This window comes from Hirundo rustica, chromosome 8, assembly GCF_015227805.2.
Source record: "Hirundo rustica isolate bHirRus1 chromosome 8, bHirRus1.pri.v3, whole genome shotgun sequence".
NCBI lineage: Eukaryota > Metazoa > Chordata > Aves > Passeriformes > Hirundinidae > Hirundo > Hirundo rustica.
The window spans coordinates 33,869,588-33,895,972 of NC_053457.1; the positions used below are offsets into that span (position 1 = coordinate 33,869,588).

The 26,385-nt window shown below is 46.5% G+C and overlaps 1 protein-coding gene across 8 annotated transcripts in view; it reads left to right on the forward strand.

Annotated features, from left to right (window-relative positions):
* PTPRE (protein tyrosine phosphatase receptor type E) overlaps positions 1-26,385 on the forward strand; it is a 90,491-nt gene that overhangs the window by 30,985 nt on the left and 33,121 nt on the right. Inside the window, exon 1 of one of the 8 annotated variants that reach the window (XM_040070948.2) lies at positions 3,135-3,154. The exons of 5 other annotated variants lie outside the window; for them this stretch is intronic. Coding sequence is in view for 1 of the 3 variants with exons in the window: in XM_040070942.1 (XP_039926876.1) it covers positions 18,951-19,018 (68 nt within the window). In the remaining 2 variants the exon portion in view is untranslated. Of the gene's footprint in view, positions 1-3,134; positions 3,155-12,834; positions 12,943-18,935; positions 19,019-26,385 lie in introns of those variants that run through there. 2 more of the 8 variants (XM_040070946.2, XM_040070942.1) reach the window with 2 other exon arrangements.

Here is a 26,385-nt window from a genome sequence, read left to right on the forward strand (position 1 = left end):
ATGATGATAGCCTTGTACAGCATTTGTCTCCTTCAGAAAAGCAGCTGTGATATCCATGGGATGCTCATTGATGTAGGCACTTATTCAGCCTGTGCCCAATTAAAATAAAAAAAAAATCATTACTATTATTTAGTGTTCATTATTATTATTTAACAAAATGATGTTATGAAATATTATTTGATATAATACTTCTGGTGATAGCATTTAAAAATACTTATTTAACATATGTAGTTATTTAATATTTATTACTACAAAGTAACCAGGCTTTGCTGGTTGCTGCGGCAGCACTTGAGCATATGTTTGCTGTCAGCTTGGCTTGCTGAGGAAAACCTTCATGTTCCAAGCCAACCAAATCTTGTGGGCTCTGTATATCCAGGAGGGGCTGTAGCAGCCCCGAGATCTTTGTCTGCCGGCAGAATTCCTGTTTCACTGCTTTTCCTTCAGCTTCCTCAGGATTTTTGCGATACCATTTGTCGCACCCCAGGATTTTGTGCTTGTACAGTCAATTTATAATTTATGACCGGGTTATTTTGATTCCTGGCTGATGTTTAATGATCTCTCTAAGGTGCAGGAGTCACTGCTCAGCAGGAGCAAAGGGGGGTTATGCCAAAGCCCAGCCGGGCGTCTGCTCATCGCGCTGACAGTGCTGATGTGCAGGATAACCTAAAAACACACTTCTAACCAGCTTCAGCTGAATTGACGTGACCTCTTTTCTTTCCGCTGTGATCAGTACAAGGCAAGGAGGCGGTTTTATTTGGTAATTTTTGTTTCCAGTCAGCCCAGCCCCCTCACGGCTGTGTTTGAAGGGTGCCGTGTTGAACAGGCCTCCGTTGTGCTGAGGCAGGGAGGACAAGGGATACTGCAAACCAGTTCATTAGGGATTTATAGTTGGCTTTAAAATGGAATCAGTAAGGTGGGAAAAGACCTCCAAAAACCTCAAGTCCAGCTTTCAGCTGAATCCCACCGTGCCAACTCAACCACATCGCTAAATGCCACCTCCAGGCGTTCCTTGCACACCTCCAGCATGGGCACTCCAAACCTCCCTGGGCAGCTGTGCCAGTGTTCAACAACCTTTCTGTGGGGAAATTCCTGCTGCTGTCACCCCTGAGCTCCCCTGGCCCAGGCTGAGGCCGTTCTCTGCTCCTGTCCCCGTTCCTGGGAGCACAGCCCGACCCCCCCGGCTGTCCCCTCCTGTCAGGGTTTGTGCAGGGACACAAGGTTCCACTGAGCCTCCTTTTCTCCAGGCTCAGCCCTTGCCAGCTCACCCAGGAATTCTTCAGCCCCTTCCCAGCTCTGTTCTCTTCCCTGGACATGCTCCAGCCCCTCAATGTCCTTTTTTTTGTGACCCAAAGCTGCCCGCAGTGCCCAGCACTGCCCTGGGACTCAGGACTTCCCTGGGGTCCTGATTTCTCATTTTTATGAAACAAAGAGAACAAAACCAAACCCATGGCTTACTTAATTATTGGCTTGTTGGGGACTTCTTGTGGTTTTTTTTAAAGTTTCAGCTTTGTAAGCATGTCTTGGTATGCACTTATTCTGTTTGGCATCAGGAAGTGTTGAAGTTAATGCTTAGTCTGTCTTTCCTTAGTTTAGTAATGGATTTTGTTTAATTGAAAAGATGTGACTCCAGGATGTTAACTGGCTTGTGCTGTGTTCTTACAGTCTGAAAGGTGAATAATTAATAAAGAGTGGGGGAACTGTCTGTGAATATACTGACAGGCCAGAGATCCAATCCTATCCTGTCCTGTTTTTCCAGAGTAAAGCACTGGAGGTGACAGGAGCTTGCGCCTTTGTCTGAAATGATGAGTTGAATCCTGTTGTCCTACACGCCACCTCTTAGGAATGGTGTGATCCAAAGCCTTTTCTTGCCTGGAAGGACAAAATGTGCTGCTGAAAGCAAGTCTGCCTGGAAGTTAATGTGATAGGAGTGATGGGAGTAAGCATGTTCCAAATTCGGCAGTAACTTTGCTGGAATAAACGCAGAACGTTCTCAAGTTGATATTTCAGTGTGTCCAAGTTGTGCAGAGCAACGGGAACATTGCAAACCTTTTCTTGGTGGGGGGAATCAAGGGTAAGAAGTGAGCAAGGATTAATTCCATCTTTTTTAGAGCTTTGGTTCCTATTCCACCATTCCAGGTGTTCCATTTTGGCCCCTCCTGAGCCGAACAGGAGCACAGAGGCTCTGGAGGGAGCTGTGCCCTGCCCACCAAAGGCTCCTCTCCCACTTCCAGGTGGGAAACCACAGAAACCAACCCACAGCAGCTCTGCTGCAGCATCACCACAGCAACCAGGGAAAATAAGGGCCCTTGTGGGAAAAGGAGAAATAACCAAACTTTGGTGTGGCCAAGAATTACTATTATTTTTTAAAAAAATATATATTTTTTTTATTATTGTCTGGTTGGAACTCTGGCACACCTGTGTTCCAAACTTTCTCAGCAACAAAATCAAAGGACAGTGGGTGTTTCTCTAGTGGTCGGGTGAAGGTGCTTGCAAACTTAGAGAAATAATTGGGATTAAGCCAAAAAAATATGGAAGAAATCCTGCATTAATTACATTTATAAAGCTATTAAGTGCAGGATTAAAAAACGTCTGTTGCAGTCCTCAGTTTTTTGTACAGCCCCCAGAAAGTTGTGTATGACGGGGGTATAAAATCACAACACTTTGAGTCTTTCCAGGAAATTTAAAGTTTTTGGGATGTATTTTACAACACTGGAGGAAGTCTCCATGCATCCTATCATTTCCTCCATGTGAAATCCGTGTTTTTAATATTGGGCTCCTTTGCCAGTCCTCATGGTATCAGTTCTCTCTATTTCTTTATACACAAATCTCTGAAGCTGGTTTTGGTTTTGGTCTTTGTTTGATAGGAAGTTTCAAAATTATCAAAGGGAACTTAAACCCATGTAAATAAAAATGGGGAAATCGATAATTGCAAAAGCAGCGTGCTGGTGACTCACAGCTTATTTTGCATAGAATTACCATTTCTTTTCCTCCAGAGCTCAGAAACTGAACCGTGTAAGGAAATACCATCTGATGCTGCATATGGCATTTTAATAACACCTATTTCACATGGCTTCTGCTTAGCCAAGCCCAGCAGTGTGAAACGGAGGATTGGGAAGATGTATTAGAATTTCTAATGGAAAGTCAAGTTTGCTTGGTAAGCTAAATCATGATTTTGATTTATTTTATTTATTTTAATGTAGTTTTATTTATTTTAAGACGGGTGAGTTCTGTGGGGAACTATTCAAGCCCACGTCCAAACCTTTTTAGCTATTAAAGACCCTTCAAGCTCCAATGGAACTTTCCGAAGTATCAAAGCAGCAGAATTCAGATCTAAGAGGATTGTCCAAGGCCAGGTTGGACCCTGGGGCTTGGAACACCCTGGGATAGTGGAAGGTGTCCCTGCCCATGGCAGGATGAGCTTTAAGATCCTTCCCAAGCCGAACCATTCCATGATTTTTCCCCTTCCACAATTGCGTTTATGCTTTATTTGAGGACTTGATGTGGTGTTTCCCACCTGTGCTGTTTAGAAGTAAATATGAACTAGTTCTAAATGGTAGATATCTGGGGGAAAAGTACTTTTCTTGCAGACACTTTAGATTTTGAGAGAACTTGCTGAAATATTTTTAGCCTTCTACATGATTTAGGAAGTTCTGCTTTCACTGTAGTGTCTAAAAAGAGTTTCCAAGATTTACTGTGAGTTCAGGAAGATACAGAACAATCATGACTCAGGAAAACACATCAGTTTTATTCCTGAGTGTAACCTTAGCATTGGGCTATTTTCAAGAAATATATTTAAATTACTTACATTTAATGAAAACTGCCTTCCATAAGGTGAAGAAGTTGGAATTGGCAATAAAGGCCTGACCTCTACCCCTTTCCTCCCATTATTAACTTTTGAAACCTGTGGTGGTTTTCCTCTGTTTGTTTATCCGTGGCAATAACCTGGCAGAGGGATCAATCAGCTCCCTATGCCTTTCCTTCCTGACAAAGTAGAAAAATTGGGGTTTATTTGATGAATCTGTAGATAAAATGAGTATTGAATCATTTTGATCACTCAAACCTCTTCTTTTAAAAATAGCAGTGGTGGAGTTTCCATCCCGGGAGGAATTTAAAATCCATGTGGCACCTGGGGACATGGGGCACTGGTGGCCTTGGCAGTGCTGGGATCGAACTTGGTGATCTTGGAGGGCTTTTCCAACCTAAGCAATGCTGAGAAATGAAATTTCGGAATACTCCACACTGACCTGGAGTAAAGGAGGCTCAGGGGGAACCTTGTGGCTCTGCACAGCTCCCTGACAGGAGGGGACAGCCGGGGGGGGTCGGGCTCTGCTCCCAGGAACAGGGACAGGAGGAGAGAACGGCCTCAGCCTGGGCCAGGGGAGGCTCAGGGTGGAGATTTGGGAACAATTCCTTCATGGAAAGGTTTGTCCAGGCCTGGCACAGCTGCCCAGGGCAGTGCTGGAGTCCCCATCCCTGGAGGGATTTAAAATCTGTGTGGATTTTGTGGCACCTGCGGACACGGGGCAGAGGTGGGGTTGGATTTGATGACCTCAGAGGGTTTTTCCAGCCGTTATGATTCCATGAACTAACACCTCCCTAATTTTAATCAAAAGTCAGCAGAACCCAGCATTCCCAGCATTACCCAGCAGTGCAGGTAATTCCCTTCCCAAGGAGATGGAGAGGATCCCTGGCCACATTCCAGTGGGAAGTCGCTCGGTGCTGTCTGTGACCTGAGTTTGTGGCGCATTGAAACAAACGTGGCCCCAAGGACACTTTCAAGTACGAACAGGGTTTGAAATTACATTTTTTTCAAGAGCTGTACCCCAGTTAACATCAAACCAGAACATTTCCAGCTTATCCTGAGCATTTCTGGGAATTCTCTGTGAATTTGCAGTGGAATCCCCAGAATCTGGGATTATCACATTAGTGATGCTCCTATAAAATACATTATTTCTGTATCAACCCTAAAGAAGATTTAAATAATTTTAATGCTTTTTGCCTTCAAGTTCTGAGGGCTTTGCTGGGTTTGCGTGGAGAATTCCAATAAATATGTATTGGCTGTATTAGCTGCATTAAACACTGGGATGGGAAAGGATTGTAATCCTTTGGTTTACAAGGAAGGAAAAGTATTACAGGCTTAGCTCTTCCATTGCCAGGGGCTCCACTTTTCCCTAAAGTTGATGGAAACATTGAATATAGGAAATCCCTAATTTTTTTTTCTTTTTTTTTTTTTTTGCTACTTTTGAGACACTTCAACAGAACCATTCCAAAATTCTGCCCTGCTGCAGAATTTTAAATTTTATATTTTTATTTTCAGTTTGCTAGATTTTCCTGAAGTTACTCACAATTAAAATATCATGAAGCAATTTCAATGTGGTTGCAGTGAAATAATTTGAGTACAGGATATTGACCCAGTGTGAACTGCAGAACTGCTCTGTAATGCAAATGAATATGGATTTTTTTCCTGTTCCAAATCACCACAGAGGTTCACTTTCCTTGGAAAGCAGCAGATTCCCTGAATCAAAGTTTTTGTCCTTTTTTCAAATGGAATTTCTTCCTCTTCCTCATCTCTCATTGGTACCTTGCTTCTCTTGGACGTATTCTGCTTTATTACCAAATAAAAATTGGCTTACTTTTAGCTAAACAATCTACTTCACATTGATTAAAAGGAATTGAAGATCACAGCAGTAGAAAGGCAAATAAAAATCCTGGAAATGTCTCAGAAGCAAATGCTGAGGCATCACGAAAGTGTGCTTTGACAGTTATTTATATAGAAAATTTGCTGTTTTCTAAGTAGTTTTCATTTTTAGGAAGAAATGAGCCATAAAGTTCTACTTTCAGATCCATTTTAGCAATGACATGGGAATGTTCTCCTTTTCCACGGGTTGTTTTGAGGTCTTTTCATGGTTTTGTTTTGATGTTGGGTCAAAACATCGGTGCTCTGGATGGAATCACGGAATCCTGGACTGGTTTGGGTTGGAAGGGACCTTAAACCCCAACCCATTCCAACCTCTGCCATGGGCAGGGACACATTCCACTGTCCCAGGCTGCTCCAGCCTGGCCTTGGTCACTTCCAGGGATCCAGGGGCAGCCCCAGCTGCTCTGGACAACCTTTGCCAGGGCCTCAACACCCTCACAAGGAAGAACTTTTGGGGATTAATTTTGTGACTTTGAAACGCTAATCCCTGCCTTTTGAGGCGATGCGTTGGAATTACTGAAGTGATAAATTTTTGCTTGCAATAATCTGTTTAGCTGCTCAAATGCCAAGAGAGCTAAATTAAGCTGAAAATTAGTCATTTGTCTCCCCAAAACTGTTAGAACCGAGTGCCGTGGATTCACTTTTAGGAGAGGGATCGAAGCTTCACTTGAGCAGGTCAGCGTGTGGATCTCATTGTTATTCAGCTGTCGGAGCCAGCAGGATATAAATGTCCAGGAAGGAAAACAGAAGGTCAAGTGTAAACCTCTCACATCAAAGGAGGCCATTCAGCATCTCCCAACCTTCACTCTGCTGCTCTCCCAGGAGAAAAACTTTTTTTTTTTTCCTTCTTTCCCCTTTCATAATGCAAATAAACCAACCTAAACCCAAAATCTGTCAGTTTAGCGGGGCTAGGAATAGTAAAAGGTGGGAGTTGGGAAATGTGTGGCTGGAGTGTCAGGGATGCAAAGGATGGTGCAGCCCAGGGGCAGGAGCAGTGACTGACACCGAATCCTCGTGCCACGTTTTCCTGGGAAGGGTTTTCGAGCTGTCCTCTGCTGCAGCTGGAGATGTGAGCGAGAATGTGCTGCGTTTGAGTGTGGTTTTTTTTTCCCCCTGCAGATAATATTTCCAAGGAAACTCAAAATGTTGTGACACTTGGCAAATTAGAGCTGCAGCGGAAAGAGTTTATTTTCTAAATATAGTGCTGGTATTTAATTTATCCTTCTCTCCTCTTCTTTGGGGCAAGAAAAGCTCCCTCTCCTCGAGTTTCTGAGCTGCTGAATCTGACTACGGAGTGTGTGGGCAGCAGTGGAAGTCATTTGTAGGTTTGGAGGTTATACATACATTTTCCAAGCTGTTCTCCTATCCTGCTCAAATCCCGTGGGATCCTGAGCGTGAGGACTGGAGCAGGGCCCCGTTTGCCAGCAGCAAACTGAGAGAGAGTTGGTAAAGTTGGTAGAGCTGGACCTGCAGGAACCTGGAGAATCCCAGTGGGAATGTGCTAAATCCTGCTTTTGGGGAGGAATCCTGCCTGCAGGGATGTCCCTGCATATTGAAATCTGCTCTAGGACCTGGCTTGGGGAAGGATTAACTTGTGGAGATTTGGGTTTAGCCTGTGTCCCACATTAGCATTTTAAACATCATTTTTTATTTAACAGGAGTTCTTGCAGAAATGATTTGGCATTTAAAGTTTGGCTGTGTGTATGCAAATACTGCTGATGGCTCTTCCTGGCTTTCTTGTCCACAGATTGATGCATGTCAGACAATTTGCATCCTTTGGCAAAATTTTATGCTTTAAGGAGGTTTAACCTCATAGGCTGAAACACTGAATAGTTAAAAGTAAGAGGGAACAAATCAACATTTTGGAAGGAGGCCTAAAACAGATGAAACTTCTCTGGTTCTCCAGAGAATGGGAACCTGGAAGAGGCTGTGCAGTTCTCTCATGGTTTTATGAGAGTGTTTCCACAGCTGTGAGGTCCCTGATAACAGATCAGATCCTCCAAACACAACATTCATGGCACACATGTGTGGTTTTGAGCAGCTGGGGTTGTTGTGGTCAGCCTGGAGAAGAGGAGGTTGTGTGGAGACCTCACAGCACCCGCCAGGATCTGAAGGGGACACGAGGAAGTCAGGGAGAGCTTTTCATCAGGGATTGTAGTGATGGGGCAAGGAGTAATGGGTTCAAGATGGAAGAGGGGAAATGTAGGTGAGATAGTGGTGAGAATTTAGGAAGAAATGGTGAGGCCCTGGCACAGGGTGCCCAGAGCAGCTGTGGCTGTGTCCTGGCCAGGTTGGACACTGGGGTTTGGAGCAGCCTGGGACAGTGGAAAGTGTCCCTGACCATGGCAGGGTCATCCAGGTAATTCTTAACACCCCCTCCAGCCCAAACTATTTTATGATTCGATTTCCTTTAAGGTTTTCACGTCTCAAAGCTGACCAGGAAACCTATTTCAATATTGAAGGTTGCTGTTTATATTTAGCCGTGACTGAAGAAGGAGAAATCCTGCTGCAGTCGTTTAGCAGAGCCATCAGAACTAAAATCAATCCTGCCCTTGGCTGCCTGATCTGATGATCCATATTCTCCAAAGAAGCAGCAGCTCCACCACAGAGAGGTTCCTGTGTTTGGAGTCAGTGGCACGGATTTTGGGGAAGGCGGGGAAGTCGTTGACCTAAATACGTGTTTATCTGAGAACGACTCCGTTCAAGGAGGGTTTTAATCCTAATCTTAGTCCTCTCAATCAGCAGCAGGTTTGGAGACCTCCAAGATTACAGGACCCAATAAATTGGCATGGATTTTTTGTGTTGTATTCTGTGTTTATGGCACAGGTTCAGTTTATCACTGCTTTGATTGTTTACATATTTTAATGGGAATTAGTGCTAAGGTATGGAGCAGATCTGAACTGATGTTGGACTGATATCATACTTTCCATTAGTTTTTCTTTAATATTCTGGTGATTTTTTTGGCTGTAACAATTCAAATTTCCTTAACACTCCAAAGCACCACGTACAGGAACATTTTTCATTACTCATGTCACGCTGTCAATAATTTCCCCACGCTGTGAACAGAGACTTCTTGTTTTCTGCTGTTCTCACGTTTCTAAGTGGCATCTCTAATGCACTAAAGTGGCTGCAAACGTCCTCTCTGGGGTATATTTTAGTTTTTTTCCACTTGAACTCCCTTACAGCTGCCTGCCAGCCTCTCTCTCTGTGCTGCTCCTGTTACCTGCCCGTCCCCAGAGAGCCCGGAGGCTGCTGCCTGTGCTTTGGAGAAGAAACGGTGGTCAGGGAGTTCCCTGGAAAGGGAGGCAGAGCAGTGATGGGTGTGCGTGCAAAATCCTGGTTTCTTCTGCACACAGCACCCAAAAACGGGGATATCAGCTGGGGACTCCATCCTGGCCTGTTCCTTCCCTGAGCTCTCTGTCACACAGGGCGTGGCTTTGGGGTTTTTAAAGAATTTGTGAGGATGCAAGTCACATTCAGGAAGGGTTTCATCAGATTTTACTCTCTGTGACCAAAGGATGAAAATCAAATTCAAGAAGAGTTTTCTGCTCTCTGCGTAGAATTTTCCAGATCTCAAAGATGATCAGAGGTTTGTTTTGGAGGCAGAAGAACTTTTTTTTCAGAGAGAGAGGACTGGGTGGAGAGGAGCAGAGGACTGGGCGAGGCAGAAGCTCAGCCTGTCACAAGGCATCCTGTCATCCTGCAGAGGTGAGGAGAAGAGAGGTGTTTTTGGGGACAGAAGTTTCGTGCTGTCACGTCAAGGAGAAAAAGGAAAAATCACAGTTTTTAAGGGAAGTTTTCTTGCTGAACTTGCTGAAGAAACCATGAGCTTGCTGCGCTCACACATAGCAGGAGATCCAGCCCTAATTTTTGCAACTCTGATAACAATAGCTGCCAATACAGCTTGTGTTGTACTACTCAGCTTTGTTCTAATTAATTACTAATTGTTCAGTTCCTGCAGATCAGAGCCTGAGGCTGTTGTCACTGACAGCTGGCATGCTCAGGTGGTGGTGACTGGGTTTTCAGATAGGAAAAAAACAAAGTTTAATCACGTTCCAGTAATGAAATTTATGTTTTCATTCAGAAGGAGAAAAACCAGATTTTAGAAAGAAGTTAGGGAAGAATTCCCTCTGTTTCTTGATGCTTCAGCCTTTTTGTGCCTGAGGTGTGCAGTGCTGGGGCAGTTTAATTATTGAAGGCAAATGGATTTCTCCGAGTTTGTCTCACAGCTGAGAATGGAAATCTTTTTCTAAATAACAGAATTTAAAGTTTTCAGTCTTCACTCAAGATACTCAGCGTAAGATGGGCAGGGGCATCATTGCCCATTTGGAATTTCTACATTAAACCATGGAATGCTTTGGGAGGGAAGGGACCTAAAGATCATCCATTCCATCCCCTGCCATGGGCAGGAACACCTTTTGCTATCCCAGGCTGCTCCGAGCCCCATCCATCCTGGCCTAGAACACTTTTTCCTCAAAATACATTTTTAAAAGACGCCAAAATGCTGTAATTTGCTATTTATTGATCAACTAGGTCTTGCTTGAGAGCAGTAGCACAAAATCATTGGTCTTCCATCTTTTTTATTTATGAAGAAGATACGTTGGGGGTATTAATTCTAAAATAACATCAAGACAGATGGCACCTTACCTATGCTCAGGGCCTCTGTGTGACGTGTGGCTCACTTTGATCCCGCTTTTTGTGACAACAGGATCACGGAAATGCCACCCCCGTGCTTTTTCCAAAGGGAAATCCCCTTTCTCCTCAGCCTAGTCTTTGAAAAGGATGGCTGTACCTCTGCTGAGAGTGGATGTGCAACACCAGATTCCTCAGCAGGGGCTCGATGTGGAAATTAAAGGATTTTTTCAGCCGCCGTTGTCGGAGAGCCTGACGAGCTGTTCGTCCAGAAACCCTTGGAATCAGAAAATTAATGGGATGTCTGTCATATCTCTGTATCAAATATAATCACAAAAATAGAGAGACCTTTTAATAGGGGAAAAAAAGGCAATTCTGCAGTATTTTTAGAAGCTTCTGATCGATATTAGAACAATTCTATTACCCAGCCAGAGCAACGGTGTGCTTGGTGATGAACTAAACAAAAATGCATAACTGGAAGCCTTCAGTTTTGTTTTGAGCCATTTCCTGTACTAAAGTAATGAAAAAGCATGAAACTGGAAGGATAATTGGTGAGAAAATCGCTGCCTTGCAAGGCCAGAGGCTTAGCTGGTGGAGATGAGGTTTGCAGGGGGGAGCCTGGGAGGGGAAAGGGCCAGACTTGGAGTTGGGATTTAACACCAAGAAACTCAGTGGGGCAAGAGGAGTCGCTGGAGAGTGATTTCTTCCAGGTTTTGTTTGTTTGGGTTTTTTAAAATCTCATTTTGATGGTCTTTGCCACATTTCCCAAACGTTCATTCTGTATTTTGGACGTGCTGATGCTCGAATTTATTGGATTTTTCCTTGGATTAGTTGTGTGGTCCCAAACAAAGAACAAGGGAAGTGGTTAATGGCTTGTTGGGGCTGTGTGTGTTCTTTTATTGGGGAGTTTGATCTGTTCAGTTTTGGGGTTTTTTTATCCCTCATGTTAATTCTTCCCGTTTGATCGGAGCATCCTCAGGCTGAGGTGTGATCCAGGGACGTGCACACAAATGGGACAGGGAACAGAGGGGCTGGGCAGGAGAGATGCTCAGACTTTGGATTTCACTGCAGGGAATGATCAAATCCCAGCGTGGTTTGGGTTGGAAGGAGCTTAAAATCCCATCCAGTGCTTTCAGTGATGGAGAGACAGGGACGACTGAGATGGATCAGAAGCCAAATTTATTGAGCATACAAGGTGTTTATATACATTTATTGAGCGTACAACATGTTTATATACAGCTATTGAGCATACAAGGTGTTTATGTACATTTATTGAGCATACAACATGTTTATATACATCTATTGAGCATACAACATGTTTATATACATCTATTGAGCATACAAGGTGTTTATATACATTTATGGAGCATACAAGGTATTTATATACACTTACTGAGCATACAAGGTGTTCATATAGGGTTTTTCTTGTATGGTACTTATATAGGGTTCTATTTTTGGTAACCATTCCTCATTGGTTATACATTCTATATGACATCAGTTCCATGGTAATCATTGCAAAGTTTCACAGCGTGTTTCTTGGTCACTTCTGCCCCAGGGAGCCTCTATCAGTGTCGGTCTCTCCCACGGTTTCTGCTCCATCAGGCCTAAGATATCAGGCTCCTTTATCAGTTCCATTGTACTCTCTGTTTTTATTCAACATCCCATTCCACTACTGCCATGGCAGTGACTCCTCCCACTGTCCCAGGCTGCTCCAACCCCAATGTCCAACCTGGCCTTGGGCACTGCCAGGGATCCAGGGGCAGCCACAGCTGCTCTGGGCACCCTGTGCCAGGGCTGCCCACCCTCCCAATTCCTTCCCAAAATCTCATCCATCCCTGTCCTCTGTCAGTGGGAAACCATTATCCCAAGTGGAAACCTGAGCTGGCTTTGGTGGGAGCTGTTGGAAGAGCCCCCACTTGCAGCTGGGATCTGAAGGGGTGACAGATCATTTATTAAAACTCACCAGGAGCCTTTGCAATATGAATGTCGTTGGTTCAAGGAACGAACATGAATCTTTCAGTCCTTAGGGCTGTAAAAGTGAGACGTTACTGATGATGGATGGGAGGTGAGGTGGGCACAGGGGAAGGACATCTCTGGTGGTGTAGCTGTCAGTGGTTTGTGCTGCTCTGTGTGTGTTATCAGTGCAGCCATCAGGGATCATTATTTTGTTGGGTAGATTTTAGCTCAGCTCTGTCCTTGGTGTCAGAATCATTTATCTGAAATGGTGTTCAGCTGTCATGTGATTTGCAGGTGATTCCGAGAAACATTTTTCAATTTTCAGCTTGAATTTTAAGCTTAAGTTTGCCAGAAGTGGCAGCAACTATAACTCGAGGAACGCTTTATTCTTTTTTCTGAGCTGAATCTAAAACTATTTTTAAAGCTTATCTTTTATATCATGCAGCTTACGCTAAAGAGTGAATGAAGTGCAGGTGTTTTAAATGGAGGTTCCAACATTTAAGTTGGAGAATGTGGCCGCCATAATTAATTTGGAATGGAATGCAGGTGTTCTAAATGGAGATTCCAACATTTAAGTGCCTTCCAGCCCTGCCCCTCACTCCTTCATTTTCCAGCTGATTCCTGGCTGCTTGGTCTCCCAGCACCACACGTCTCAGGTAGGATTCATCTCCAAAATGATGACAGCAATTTGGTTTTTCTCTTTCAATATATTTCCATTTCTCCAAATCCAGGGCAAGCTAAAAGTTTGAGAAGCCTTCAGGCTTTAAAAGATGCTCTGAAAACTCATCTCAGGCTGACACTGTTTTATTGGCTTCTCTTGAATTTTCCCAGCCCAAGAGTGACCTGAGCTGAAATGATGGAAAATTTCCTGCAGTCCCCTAGAGGTGTGGTGAATGCCCTCAAAATCTAAATTACAGGAGGGGGTGGCAGTTCTTGCTGCATTTACTCTCCCCCAACTGCTGCAGAAACATCATCACTCAAGTAATTTTTTATCTCCAGTGGCTTTTCCAGCATCTGTTCAGCATTTTCCTCTTGGGGTTTTGTTGTTGATGCTGTTCCTCTTTTATGATAGGAATTCTTTTCCCGATTTGAGCAAAGAAAAACCTCCCCCCTGCCAGGAAGCCATAACCCCGTGTTATGCATGAAAAGTTGCAGATGGTTGATTCAGGGGGGATTTGATTTTCTCACTGCAGACCAAGGGCAGTGTTCATGTTTTCACCGCTGTTTGTGAAGTGGGGATGGGGGAGAATTCCAGGGATGCAGGGGGATTCCAGGGATGCAGGCGCAATTCCAGCATTCCTGCAGTTTCTGTGGCAGGTTGCAGTGACTGCATCCCTAGGAGTTGGTGCAGGCTCCCAGAGCTGCCTGCACAACCACGCTGCAGGCTTGGCTTTTACTTTTCTAGTAACTCCCAGGCTCGCTGGTTTAATTTTAATAGTAAATGCAGTTTCTATTTATGTTCTGAGACTCCAGGCTGTAAAGAACTTGCCTATCCCTAGAAATCCGCATGGGCAATGATCTTTTTTTGGCGATAAATGCCTTATTAGCATGCCTGGGACTTAATAATGGATGAGAAAATCAGATGCATTTCATGTCCCAAAGCCAGATTTAGAATTAAAGCTGGTGCTGTTGATGCCATAAGTTTAGTTCTGGGGAGTAAATATATATCTGCTAACTTAGGGAATGTCAGAGGAAAAGAGGAACAGCGAGCACTGGTGGCAGGTGCTAAATCTGTACCACGGGCCAGGCTGCTGCTTCAGTTCCTGGTGCTGCAGGAGCAGGGAGCTGCTGTCTGTGCCCAGAGCAGCCATTCCAAATAAATCATTGGAATATCAGCTCTTTGATGAACGCTCAGCCAGCAGCTCCTGGAAAAACAGATGTTCCCCTTGAATCTCTGCTTGCATTTCCACAGGCTGCTGTTGGGATACGGCCCCGGGCAGGGAACAGGTGTTCCCTGGAATTATCTGCGGCACGGGTTCAACATCTGGCAGCGTTCGCTTCGTTAGCTTTGTAATTGTTTTGCACTCGTTTAATTTCCCTGCTGGTCAGTGGGAAGGGCTTGGGAAAGCCAGGTTTGCAGCAGGAGCGCGTGGCTGCTGTGTCAGGAACGTTTTTGCTGTGACTGCTGCTGCTCTCAGGGGACTTGGTGCAGGATAAACGTTGTGGAGTAGCTCCGGTTAGTTGGGCTTTTAAGAGTCGCTCTGTGAAAACCTGGAGAGTTGTACGTGTATAGAAATACACATAAATAAATGCACATTTCCTAAGTGGGAGCTGCAGGGGGAAAAGGCTACAAAGACTATGGATTTTTTCCTAGTGTAAACCTCAGCGTGTGCTGGTTTTGAAGCCGATGTTTCCTGAGAGCCCCTGGGATGTGCAGAGCGAGCGGGGTCCTGTGCTCCCGTCACGGGATCGCTGGCTTAGTCAGAACATCAAGAGCTGTTGGTTTGGCTTTAAAAATAATCCCCAAAGCAACTCTTATCGTGTTTGGAAGGATTCTGGTTCATGTTTTTGTCAGTGTGTGGATGGAGCTGGCTCAGCGTGAGGGAGCTGTATCCAAACACCTCCAGAGAGGGGGATTTTCCTGGGATTGTTTGGGGGGATGTTTGGTGACAGTCACTCCTGCCTGGCTGCCAGCTTGGGGTGTAGATGGTCCACATGGGCTGGGACATAACAGTAGCTGAGAAGAAGATTGAGCATGGCTGTGAAGAACGTGGAAATTTGTGACTCCAGCAGGCCTGGTGCGACAGGGGGTGCTGGAAGCTTGGGAACGTGGAACTGCAAGTTTTTGCTTTGGCTTGAAAGGTTCCCCATCCCTGTTCAGTGAAATGTCATTAATTTGGGGTGTGGGTAGCTGTTTAGTATGATGAAAGATATTAATGAGACGTTAAAAGCAATCAAAGTGGCTTTTATCTGAAATATTTGTTCCTCTGAGATTTTCTAAGCAAGTCCTGGAGCTTTCGCCCCTTAAAAAAGGGGGAGAACCTGGCATGGAGACCTTAAGGAATACGGTCAGAAAGGCTGGAAGAGGAGATCCTGTCTTGTCTGTCCGTGTGTCTGACATAAACAAGATGTCATTGGCAGCGCTGCACAAACCCTGCCCAGGAGGCTGGGAAGGGCCAGTCCCTGGCAGCAGAGATGTGACACTGCTGTCCCAGCCTCCTGATCCCGGGGAGGGTCCTGCCCTGGTGTCACCGCTGCTGCTCCGCCATTCTTTCCCATCCTTTGGCACCCCAGTTTTGCTGGCTCAGCCATGGGTTGGGCTGTGCCTGTGAGTTTGATCATTAAACAGGTTCAGATTTCGGAGAAAAGCCAGTTTTCCTTGCTCCTCCTCCTCGTTTGCAGGGTGATGTACGGGTGTGTTGGTGGCGTAGGAGACAAAAGGAATGCGAATGTGCAGAGCCTCGTGCTAGCAAACCCTTTGTGCTCTGGAGCAGCTGCTCTGTGTGTGCTGGGGGCAGCAGGATCCACAGAAACGTGGAACAGAGGAAGGGACCTCTAAAGGCCACCTAATGCAGCCCCACACAGTGAGCAGGGACAGGGACTCAGGATCACTCAGACTGGGAAGAGCTTTGAGATCATCAGGTTACCTGCTCCAATCCTGTCCAGCCTGGCCTTGGGCGCTTCAGGGATGGGGCAGCCACGGCTTCTCTGGGCATCCCGTGCCAGGGCCTCAGCACCTCATCATCAAAAGCTCTTTCTTTTCAGTCTTGGCAGCTCCATGCCCAGGGAAGCTGCTGGAGAAGACTCTCAGCCAGTGCAGAGGTGGGGAGAGGAATTAGAAACCTTGACACAGCGGTGCTATGGCCTCTTCTCCAGTTCCACAGCTAAAATCTGCATTGCTGTGCTTGGGAAGCAGCCGAAGGCTTAAAAGCAAGAACTTTTGTGACTCAAGGGAGGCGTGAGACACGTTAACTCCATGAGGGACACAAAGCAGGGAGGAGGAGAGGAGCATGGCTGGGTTCCCTGAAGCAGCAGATCTGAGCAGCTCTGTGGTGGGGCTGGAATTCCTGATCCTTCCCACCAGTGAGATGACCATCCAAGGAAAACCTTTGCTGTTAACCTTCATGTTTTCAGTCTCCATTTCCATTGTCATCACTGAAAAGTTCCTTCTATCTTTAAATTTGTCCAAGCAATGGATTTGACTCTGAAAATTGTGCCAGAGGCTCTGCTGCTGAACTAACTTCCCAGGTTCCATCCCTGAGGAGTGTCCCAGGTGCTGGCTCCTGCCTGGAGGGGTCTGCAGGGACCTGGTGTGGAGCAGCTCAGGAGAGTCACAGTGAGCTGGTGCCACTGCATGTGTTCAGTGCTGGATGCTGGCACCAGCAGCAGAGTGACAGCTCCCCATGCGCTCTCAAATCCATCATTCAACCTGAGCATTCCTCTCTTTGTTTGGGTTTTGATTTCTGCTGTGCTGGGCTTTGGATACACCTGTGAGGTTTCCAACCCGCTGTGCTGAAAACTCTTCACCCCCAGCCCTGCTGCCCTCCTTCCTTCCTTCCTGTGTTGCACCTCTTGACGTGTGGGAGTGAATTCTCACTCATCCAGTCGTGTGTTCTCCTTTTCTGACTCTTTAGAGTCAGGCCAGGCACACTTCTGCTTTTGCTTTTTCCCTTCCTCCCCTTCTCTGCTCCAAAATGAAACTGCTGGTGAAACGTGTTCAGTCTGGCTGTGATGCGGCATAAAACTCCTCTGTGAGTATTTCCCCTTGGCTGTAAGTAGTTTTTGTGTTCAAGAAGCAATTTTAAATACACTCATCCAGAGCCATTACAAGGGAGCGTCTGTGTGAGGACACGTTTAGTGCAGCTGAGGAGCAGAAGGGCCACTGGGATGGAACCAAAGGCAACTTCTCAAATTAATTGTAAGATTTTATTGGTGTTTCACTCCACTGCTCAAGGGTTTCTTGCGTGAATCAATGGCAGACTGCCTAATTTATGTGTGAGCCCTGCTTGAAAAGCAGCCTGGATTGATTTGCTGACAGTGCACGGGGAAAGGTGACCCTAATTTGTGACTTCAGCTGGCCTGGTGGGAAGCTTGGGAACATGGAACTGCAAGTTTTTGCTTTGGCTTGAAAGGTTCCCCATCCCTGTTCAGTGAAATGTCATTAATTTGGGGTGTGGGCAGCTGTTTAGTGTTATAAAAGATATTAATGAGACATTAAAACCAGTCAAAGTGGATTTTATCCAAAGCGTTTGTTCCTCTGAGATTTTCTAAGCAAATCCTGGCGCTTTGTTGCTGGCCAATGTTGAATTATTTGATTAGTGCCCTGATGAGTCTCTTTGCCTTCTCCGTGTTTCCGTGTTAATGACCTCAGTCCTTTGCTGAGCTTGCAGGAGAAATGGTAAATAATTCAAAGTAGAGGCTTGCTGCAGAGACCTTTCTTAACTAAAATGAGGCCACAAAGGATGGACAGTGAATATACAGCAAGCGACACGTTTGGATGTGGAACAGGAGTGTGAAATGGCTGTGGCCTAGAGCTGATAGCAGACAAGTCCTTAGAAAATAATCCAATGTATTTTCCTTAATTTTCCGCACAAAACCCCTCAGTTCTTCAACTTAGCTCAGTCTCTAGTAGCTCGATTGTCCCGTTGGGCATCCCTTCCCCGGGGCTGTGTGAGGTGCCCTGGGGACGGTGACAGCAGCGGGGACGTGGAGGTGGCAGCCGTGGTTGGGTGTCACAGCTGCCACCACCAGCCCCGGAGCCACGACCACTTCCTTTCGCTGTGGGGACAGTGACGGTGGCCAGAGCCCAGGGCTTCCTGCTGACTCAGCACCGACATCCTGCTCTGCCACCGCTGTCCCCGTCGCTGACCGCGGGGGCAGCCCCACAGATTCACCCCTTTCAAGCTGGAACTCATTATCTCGACTTAATTTTGTCTGTGCTGAGCCTCTGACTCGAAACTTTCAAGTGTCTTTTAGGCTTTGGCCTCTGATCTAGAACTCCCAGTGATTCGGGGTAGGGATGGACAGAGTGAGCCGGGGTTACCAGCGAGAGCCCAGGCAATTTATGAACCTCCTCTGCCCAAAATCAGCTCAGGCCTTTTCTCCCACACTCCCTTGGAATATTTGGCTCCTCTTTGTAGGCTCCAAAAGCTGGGCTTAGTCGGATGTTCCTCAAACGCTGCTGGGGAAGGGGAGCCAGGGCGGGCCGGCTCCTCACTCCTGATAAGCTTTTCTATATATAAAACTGCGTGGCTGTCTGCTGATAGCGCTAATGAAACCTTCTGTTAACTCTTTCACGCAGCAGCAGCAGGTACAGGAGGTGCCACTGGCTCTCCCCAAGTCGTTTTGCTAATTGAGAGCAAGTTCTTAATTGCGGGCACTCAGCCCTGCATTGCAGAAGCGCTGCTGCCGCAGCCCCGAATGTCAGAGATGAGGAAATGGTGAAACTGCCCGAAAAAAAGGGAATAAGTCCAAACCTAACTGCAGGGGAGAAGTAAAAAAAATAAAAACGAACTCACAAACTGAAAAGAGTCAGATCTTCCTGCAGAAATGCCATACAACAGAGATTCACCTCAGGGGATTGATTACATGAACCTGCAGAAATGTGGGGATTTAAATACTGCAGGCAGCTAATTCAGCCCTTCCTGGAGCTGAAGAAACATCCTCTAGCTGCAGGAACACTTCTGAAGGAGGTTTTGTTTCACATGGGAGCAGCTGGCTGAGGATGGCACCTGTGCATGGAGTCACCTGCTGGCAGCTGGCGTGCGACACCGAGCGCGGATCGGGGACAAGGTGAGGTTAGGGGAGTGGGACACCAGAAGGGGAGCTGCTGGAGGGGAATGGTGGCATCCAGCTCTGGGATTTGCTGTCCTGCTTCCCAGTTTGGCTTCCCAGCCAAATCCCAGGGATCTGGGCTCAGAGCTGGCATTTCAGAGCAAGGTTGTCACTGCAGCGAGGAGCTGTCCCCTCTGAGCTGCAGTTTCCTGGCTGGGCACTGCAGTAAAGACACGAAGGAAATTCTCTCCGGGACTGAAAAGAGAAGAATCACTTCTCGTGAATTTTGTGGTTTGTGAGAAGACTTGTGGGTGTGTGGAGTTGGTGGCGTTGTGCTGCCGTGCTGCTGCACCTTCACGGGATGGCCGAGCCTGGCTGGGTTTCCGTGTCCCCGAGGGGAACGCTCCTGCTCTTGTGAGCGCTGAAGGTGGGTGAAGGGGCAGGTGGAACAGTGCTGGATTGGCTCTCCTCACCAGCAAAGGATGAGGGAAAGGTTCCTGCCCTGCCTGGGGGGAGCAGGGAATGGAATGGGCGGCCAAAGCTGCCAGAGGCGCGTGGTGACGCGGGTGTGGGACGGGCTGTGACAAGGGAAGGACAAACTGGCTCTCAGATGGAGCTGGGTACTTCCAAACTGGGGCAGCCTCTGTGAAGTTCCGACCTGGGAACAGGCTGGAGCCGTCCCTGGATTTGGGAGGTTGTGATGTGTGAGGAGCAGAGGCCAACCCCTGGCAGGGGTGCTGAAGAACTGGAGGTTTGGATGAGCGGTTCAGACCAAATTGCCAGGAATGGGATGGGTCCAGCCTGCAGTGAGGGATTGGCCTTGGGGACTTGTGAAGGACCTTTTCCAAATGAGCATTTTACAGCTCTGTTGGTTTTATTTAGAGTTAATCCTCTTGCCCTTGTGTAAGCGCCTAAATAAAACATGACTCATTTAATTAATTACGCTGAAATCATGGGACTTTACAACTTCACTTTAGGTAGGAGTTATCTCCTTTAATGATTAAAGCCTCAGTTCGTGACATAACACCAATGAAACTTTAAAAAAATATGTGATTAGGGGGCTTTAAATTAACCTACTTATTTGTGTTTCGGGTTGGTTTTTTTATAACAGAAGGAACTAAGAAAATTTGTTGATATTTTTGGGAATATTTAAACAATTTTCTATACATCAGGCAGGAAATAGTGTCCTCACTGTGTTGACTTTGGAACTGGATGATCACTTCAGAAAAGCACCTGAGTTTTGCAGGATATTTCCTGCAAAAGTTGGTCGGGAAAATGCAAAAACTGGCTAAAGAGTTCTTCAAAAAGCGTTTGAGGTTGAATGTACATCTGTGAGAGAATGCATTAGTCATCCTGACCTCTTTTATTGAAGCGTGAAAACAGCTTTGAATTTGAAAATATTTTTCATCTCTTTCTGAAGTAATTCCTTCCATTTTTTTGTGTGCGCTTTTCCTAACGTGGTCACCCTGTGCTGGACACTGGGGAGGCCTCACCTGGAATTCTGGGGACAGCTTTGGGTCACAAAAAAAGGACACGGAGGGGCTGGAGCGTGTCCAGGGAAGGGGCTGGAGAATTCCTGAGGGAGCTGGAAAGGGGCTGAGCCTGGAGAAAAGGAGGCTCAGGGGGAACCTTGTGGCTCTGCACAGCTCCCTGACAGGAGGGGACAGCTGGGGGGGGTCGGGCTCTGCTCCCAGGGAACAGGGACAGGAGGAGAGGGAACGGCCTCAGCCTGGGCCAGGGGAGGTTAATTGTGGATATTTGGAAAAATTTCCTCATGGAAAGGTTTGTCCAGGCCTGGAGTCCCCATCCCAGGAAGGATTTAAAGCCCTGGGGATGTGGCACTTGGGGGCATGGGGCAGTGGTGGCCTTGGCAGTGCTGGGGGAACGGTTGGACTCAATGATCTCAGAGAGCTTTTCCAACCCGTGATGGAGGTTTTTGATCTGACAGCTGCCTATTCCGAGCCTGACCTGTGCAGTTTTAGATATGACATCCCAATATCTTCACAGCCCTTGCATTACTTCATTCAGAGCCACTCAGGCATGGAAAAGAAATCTCTCCTTTTTTTCTCCTTCATTTCCAGAACTGTGAGGCTGCAGATAAGCCAGCTGTGCAATGTATATTTTTCCCAAATTAAGGCTGCGGAGTTCATTATGCTCCTGCTTTCAAAAACATCCTGGTTTTAATTCTGTTCATGTCACAGAATATCAACACAACATTGCTTTGAGCAATCCTGGTGAGCAAAGAACACAAGGAAATGAAAGAAAAGGGCTCCCTGTCACACTCAGTGCTGCTGCCTCCTGGTGACCACGGGATAATTGGGGTTGGAAGGGACCTTTGAAGCTCCAACCCCATTCCTCTGGCCCAGCCCATCCACTCCTGGGTGCATTTGTGGAAATCCCATTGATGGAAAAATTCCCCCGCCGCTTCTCAAGTGGGGATGTCACTTTGTAAGGGTGGCATGTCACCAGCAGTGTCAGTTAATCCCGGCTGCAGCAGCCCTGTTAATGCAGTGCTTAATCTGCTGCTGACAACCCGTGATTTATATTCCCAGGAGATCCCGGCCTTGCTAATTGAAATGGATTGGAACTCGTGTTCTCCATTATAGCCTGGGTTAGGAGACTCAGGATGCTGGGGAAGACACCCAGAAAGAGCTGAACCGGGTAGAATTCAAAAATTAGTATTACAAAAGTGGTCATTCTTGTCTGCTTTTGGGTATTTCTCTTTAAATATTTTTTTTTTTTTTAACAAATAATGGATTTGCTACGTCCGCTGACCTCCTCTTCCGTGGAAATCAAAGCAAATATAATAATTTGTCCACCTGAATTAGACACAAAGTGACTAAATAAGTGAGACAGTCTATCAAGCTTGATTATTCCAAATGGAAATTGATTTTATTCAGTTAATTGGGGCTTTGCCTCGCTCGGTCTCTTACATGTTAATGATTATTCTGATATGTAATTTTTTAATCTAATTATTGCCATCTCTTTGAAATTATCTTTATCGAGGGTATTTGTATAGAATACATGAGGAATTTTTACAGTCAGATATAATTTTGTGGGCAGTTTTATTAAGTTGTAGATCATTATAAAATTATGTGTTTGTCCCTTAAATTCCCTCGTTGTTTCTGAAGGCGTTGGAAGCAAAGTTTGCCTGGTTTTTATTTGTACAGTAACCCCAACATTTAGTGTGCTGTAAACAGTGCCATTAAAAAATTTTGGGGTTTATGGTGAAATTTAATGTTCATCACAGAGTGTTTTCTACTTTATCCCGCGGCTGAATTTTGAGGAATGGTTTCCCAAGTGGAGAGGTCCCTTCTTGAGTTTCTTGCTGGGCTGCACTGAACACATGCACAAACATCTTCACAAACTCCATTCCTTTTTTTTTCCTCTGAGTTTTAGGATATCCTGAGTCTCGAGGAAGGATTACAATTCAAACATAAGAAAATGAAAACTCGATCTGTTTGGGTTTTTTAAAGCTCCTGAATGTTAAAGGAATGTCAAAACATGGGACTTGATCAAACTTCTGGGAGTTGGATTTGGGGCTTAGTGTCTAACTCCACGTGGCAGATAATTATGGAATGGTGACCCCAAGGAGGAGGAATTTTGAAAAGCTGATGGCCCGTGGAGGGTGGGGTGTCCCTGGTGGGCTGAGGGCAGGAATCCGAGATCCTGCTGCTCCATAGGCTTTGGTACCCAAGATGGGCATGGGGGGCCTGGCTGTGGACAGAGGGGTCTCTGGGACTTGGCACTTCCCAGAGCTGGTTGTTCATTTTCCTTGGAAACGCGAGGATTAAAGGGTTTAACTCCAGCTGGATGGGGCTTGGAGCACCCTGGGACAGTGGAAGGTGTTCCTGCCTATGGCAGGGATGGGATGGGCTTTGAGGTCCCTTCCACCCCAAACCACTCTGGGATTCCATGATTCCATCTTGATGTGAGTTCCTAAATTCCCCCGTTCCTTTGGAAAAGGGCGGAGCGCTTCTCCTCGCAGTTATTTTGTAAACACATCATTCAGAGTAGCGCTTTTCTTGGGAAGGCTGCAGCACTGGCTGCTCACCCTGGTGACATAATGGGGCAATAAAGCCCTAAGTACAAACAAGGTCATGGGAGAGCAATTCCAGTTAAACTGTAACCTGGCACTGCCCGGGATGGGCCAGCGGACCCACAGTCCCTGACTTCTTTGAAACCAGAGCTTTAGGAAAGAGAAAACAGCTGCAATCAGCCCAGCTGGAAGTTGGAGCAGCTCCTGGTGCCTGGGATTCCAGCCAAGAAGGAGCTGCTGTGCCGGCTCACCTGCTCCAGGTAGGGGAACCCCAGGCAGCTGGAAAGACAGGCACTGGGGCTTGGGATCCTTATCATGGAATCACAGAATGGGTTGGGTCAAAGGGACCTTAAAGCCCAACCCATTCCATCCCAACACCTTCCATTATCCCAGGATGCTCCAGCCTGGCCTTGGACACTTCCAGGGATGGGGCAGCCGCAGCTGCTCTGGGGAATCTTTACAGGGACCAGCAGTGTGTTGGGGTTTATGGGTGGAAAGCAGGAAGAGCGAAGAGGGAGGGCGGCTGTGTTTCCTCATTCCCTTTTTGGTGTTTTTGTTGGTTTGTTTTTTTTTAATTAAACCACCAAATTTTTGGGGTTGGCGCTTGCTGTTGGTGTGGCCTATGGCTTTGTCAGCCTACAGTGACGAGGCTTTTGCTCTCTCATTTTTAATTCCGTTTTCTGAACTGATGGTGCTTATCCTTGCAAATGTGACTTTTGCAGCACTGAGAGTCTGTGGCGGGACCTGAGCTCTGGGATTCGAAAGCTTGGGGGGAAAACACAAATCCCAACAGTCTCTCCACTCTCCTCTGTGTTACCTGGGCTGCTTTTCTGGTTTTTTCCTGCTTTAGGAGGATGCAAGTGATGGGCATCAATTTAACCTGCTCTGAAGCAGGTAGTGCATCCTTGGAAAAAGGACCGGGGCTCCAGATCGGAGGCGGGGCCACGTGACACGGCGGAGGTTTTGTTGGCCTATTTTCTCAAAGCCCAGGTTTTACTCTTGAGCTGTCAGGTCAGACGAGGATTCAGTTCTGCGGCCAAAATAGAAATTAGCCATGTGTGGTAATCCATTAATCCCTGGAAATAATGCCATTTGTTCACGTTTTGGGGAGCTGGGCTGTCCTCACGACACCTTCCTTGGGCTGCGCGAGGAGCGGCCGCGGCGATGCCGGGAGGAGCTGTCCAGAGGTGTCACAGGCTGAGCTGATCCCTGTGGAATTGCGTTTACATTCCAGGCGCTTTGACTCCTTGGACAGGGAAGCTGTGGCTGCCTCATCCCTGGAAGTGTCTGAGGCCAGGTTGGATGGGGCTTGAAGCAACCTGGGATGGTGGGAGGTGTCCCAGAGTAGTAACAAAGTACAGAAAAAATGAGCCCACGGAGCTAAACCTGAAGTGCCTGAGCCATTCAGCATAGAATCATGGAATCACTGAGGTTGGAAAAAACTTCCAAGGCCGTCCAGTCCAAACTGCGCTTGATCCTCACCGTGTCCCCAGTGTTGAGTGCCACGTCCAGGAATTCCTTGGACACCTCCAGGGATGGGCACTCCAAACCTCCCTGCGCAGTTCCAAGGCCTGAGCTCCCTTTCCATGTGGAAATTCCTGCTGCTGTCTAACCTGAGCCTCCCCTGGCAGAGTTTGGGGCCAATCCTCCTGTCCCACTGCTCTTTCCCTGGGAGCAGAGGCCAACCTGTGCGTATCCAGGGAATGAGGGCTGGATGCACTAGAATGAGTCGATAAATTCCCTGTATCCCCGTGTGGGTTTAAAGGCAGTTCCTATTTCTTTTTCCAGCAGGGGCAGCAGTTGCCCTGCAGCAGAGCTGTGTAATAATAACAGTTTGTCTCTCCCTGGATCTTCTCCTTCCCACTTTTATCAACAAGAGGCTTCTCTTGTAGCACGTGGTTGTCCTTCCTCGTTCAGCCGTGCTGTTCTCCCTGCCTGTTCTCCCGGGGGAGTTGTTACTGTTTTTTCCTCCTTGTTTTACCAGGCTGGATCATGACATCGTGCCTTTGTGACCGAGGAAAATGTGGGAAACGCTGTTGTGCCTGCAGCAGCGGGGGTTTTTTTTGGGTTCAGAAAATGATATCAACGCAGGCTTGTACGTGTAGGCCGCAAATACAAATATAGAGTAAAATTCAGGGTGTTTTTGTGGGATTGCAGCTTGGGTGTCTCTCCATCCACCCCAGTGGGAAGAGAAAAGGGGCAGGATGAGGGGAAACGGCCTCAAGTTGTGCTTTGGAGGTTTAGATTGGAAATTAGGGAAAATTCCTTCATGGAGTTGTCATTCCAAAGGTTTGTCCAGTCCTGGCACAGCCCAGGGCAGTGGTGGAGTCCCCATCCCCAGAGGGATTTCAAAGCCACATGGATGTGGCACTTGGGGACATGCAGACTGTGTGGCCTTGGCAGTGCTGGGGAATGTTTGGATTGGATGACCTTAAAGGCCTTTTCCAGCCTTAATTCCATGATTTTCTTCTTGGTCCTGCTGAGCCCAGTTCTTTGCATCCACTCCGGGATTTCCTTGGAGTTTTTTTGCCTCCTCTCTTCAGGAGGTGGAAATGCAAAGGGCTTTGGCCAAAAACAGAACCTCAGAATTTGCGTTATCTTTGTCGCCGTGTTTTGTTGATTTCTGATGAACTGTGGGACACCACAGCATGTTCCAACCACACTTTATCACATCCCAGAGAGCAGTTTCCGGGGGCCTGGCAGGGAATTGGCATCTGGAAAACCCTCCTGACAGGGATTTGGAGAGAAGCGCTGATGTTCCTTTCACTTTCCGCTCTCCTGGAAACCTTCCAGCAACTTCAATTATTCTGCGGGGGAATTTTTTTTTTTTTTTTAAGGAGCTGGATGTATTTTAAGGATGAGAAAGTGAACTCAGCATTGGAAAATCAACCCCTGCCAGGGTTGATTACCTGAAATTCCAGTGGATTTCAGCAGCCTTTGCTGAGGGTGGAAAGCATCCCAGCACTCAGCACCTCTTCCTTGTTCATTCCACTTTTATTCTGGCTTTATTCCCCATTTCCAAATCCTCCTTCCTTTCCCTGCCCTTCAGTTCCATTAAGTGCTGCTGTGTGTTGCAAACTTTATAATTATAAATATAATATAATTATAAATTGTTAATTCGGGACATTTATGTAACGCTAAAAAGGATGCAGGCACAGCTTGCTGTGAGGCGTTTAAACACAATTAATTGTCTAATCCCAAGAATGGGATTGGGAAAGAATGGGATTGTAAAACCCCAAGAATGGGATTAGATTGTAAGACATTTAGTCAGCTTAAATTAGAAATAGTAATAGAAACAATTGAAGGAGTAAATTAGTAGGAAGCTGAACTGCGGAAAAAAAAATAA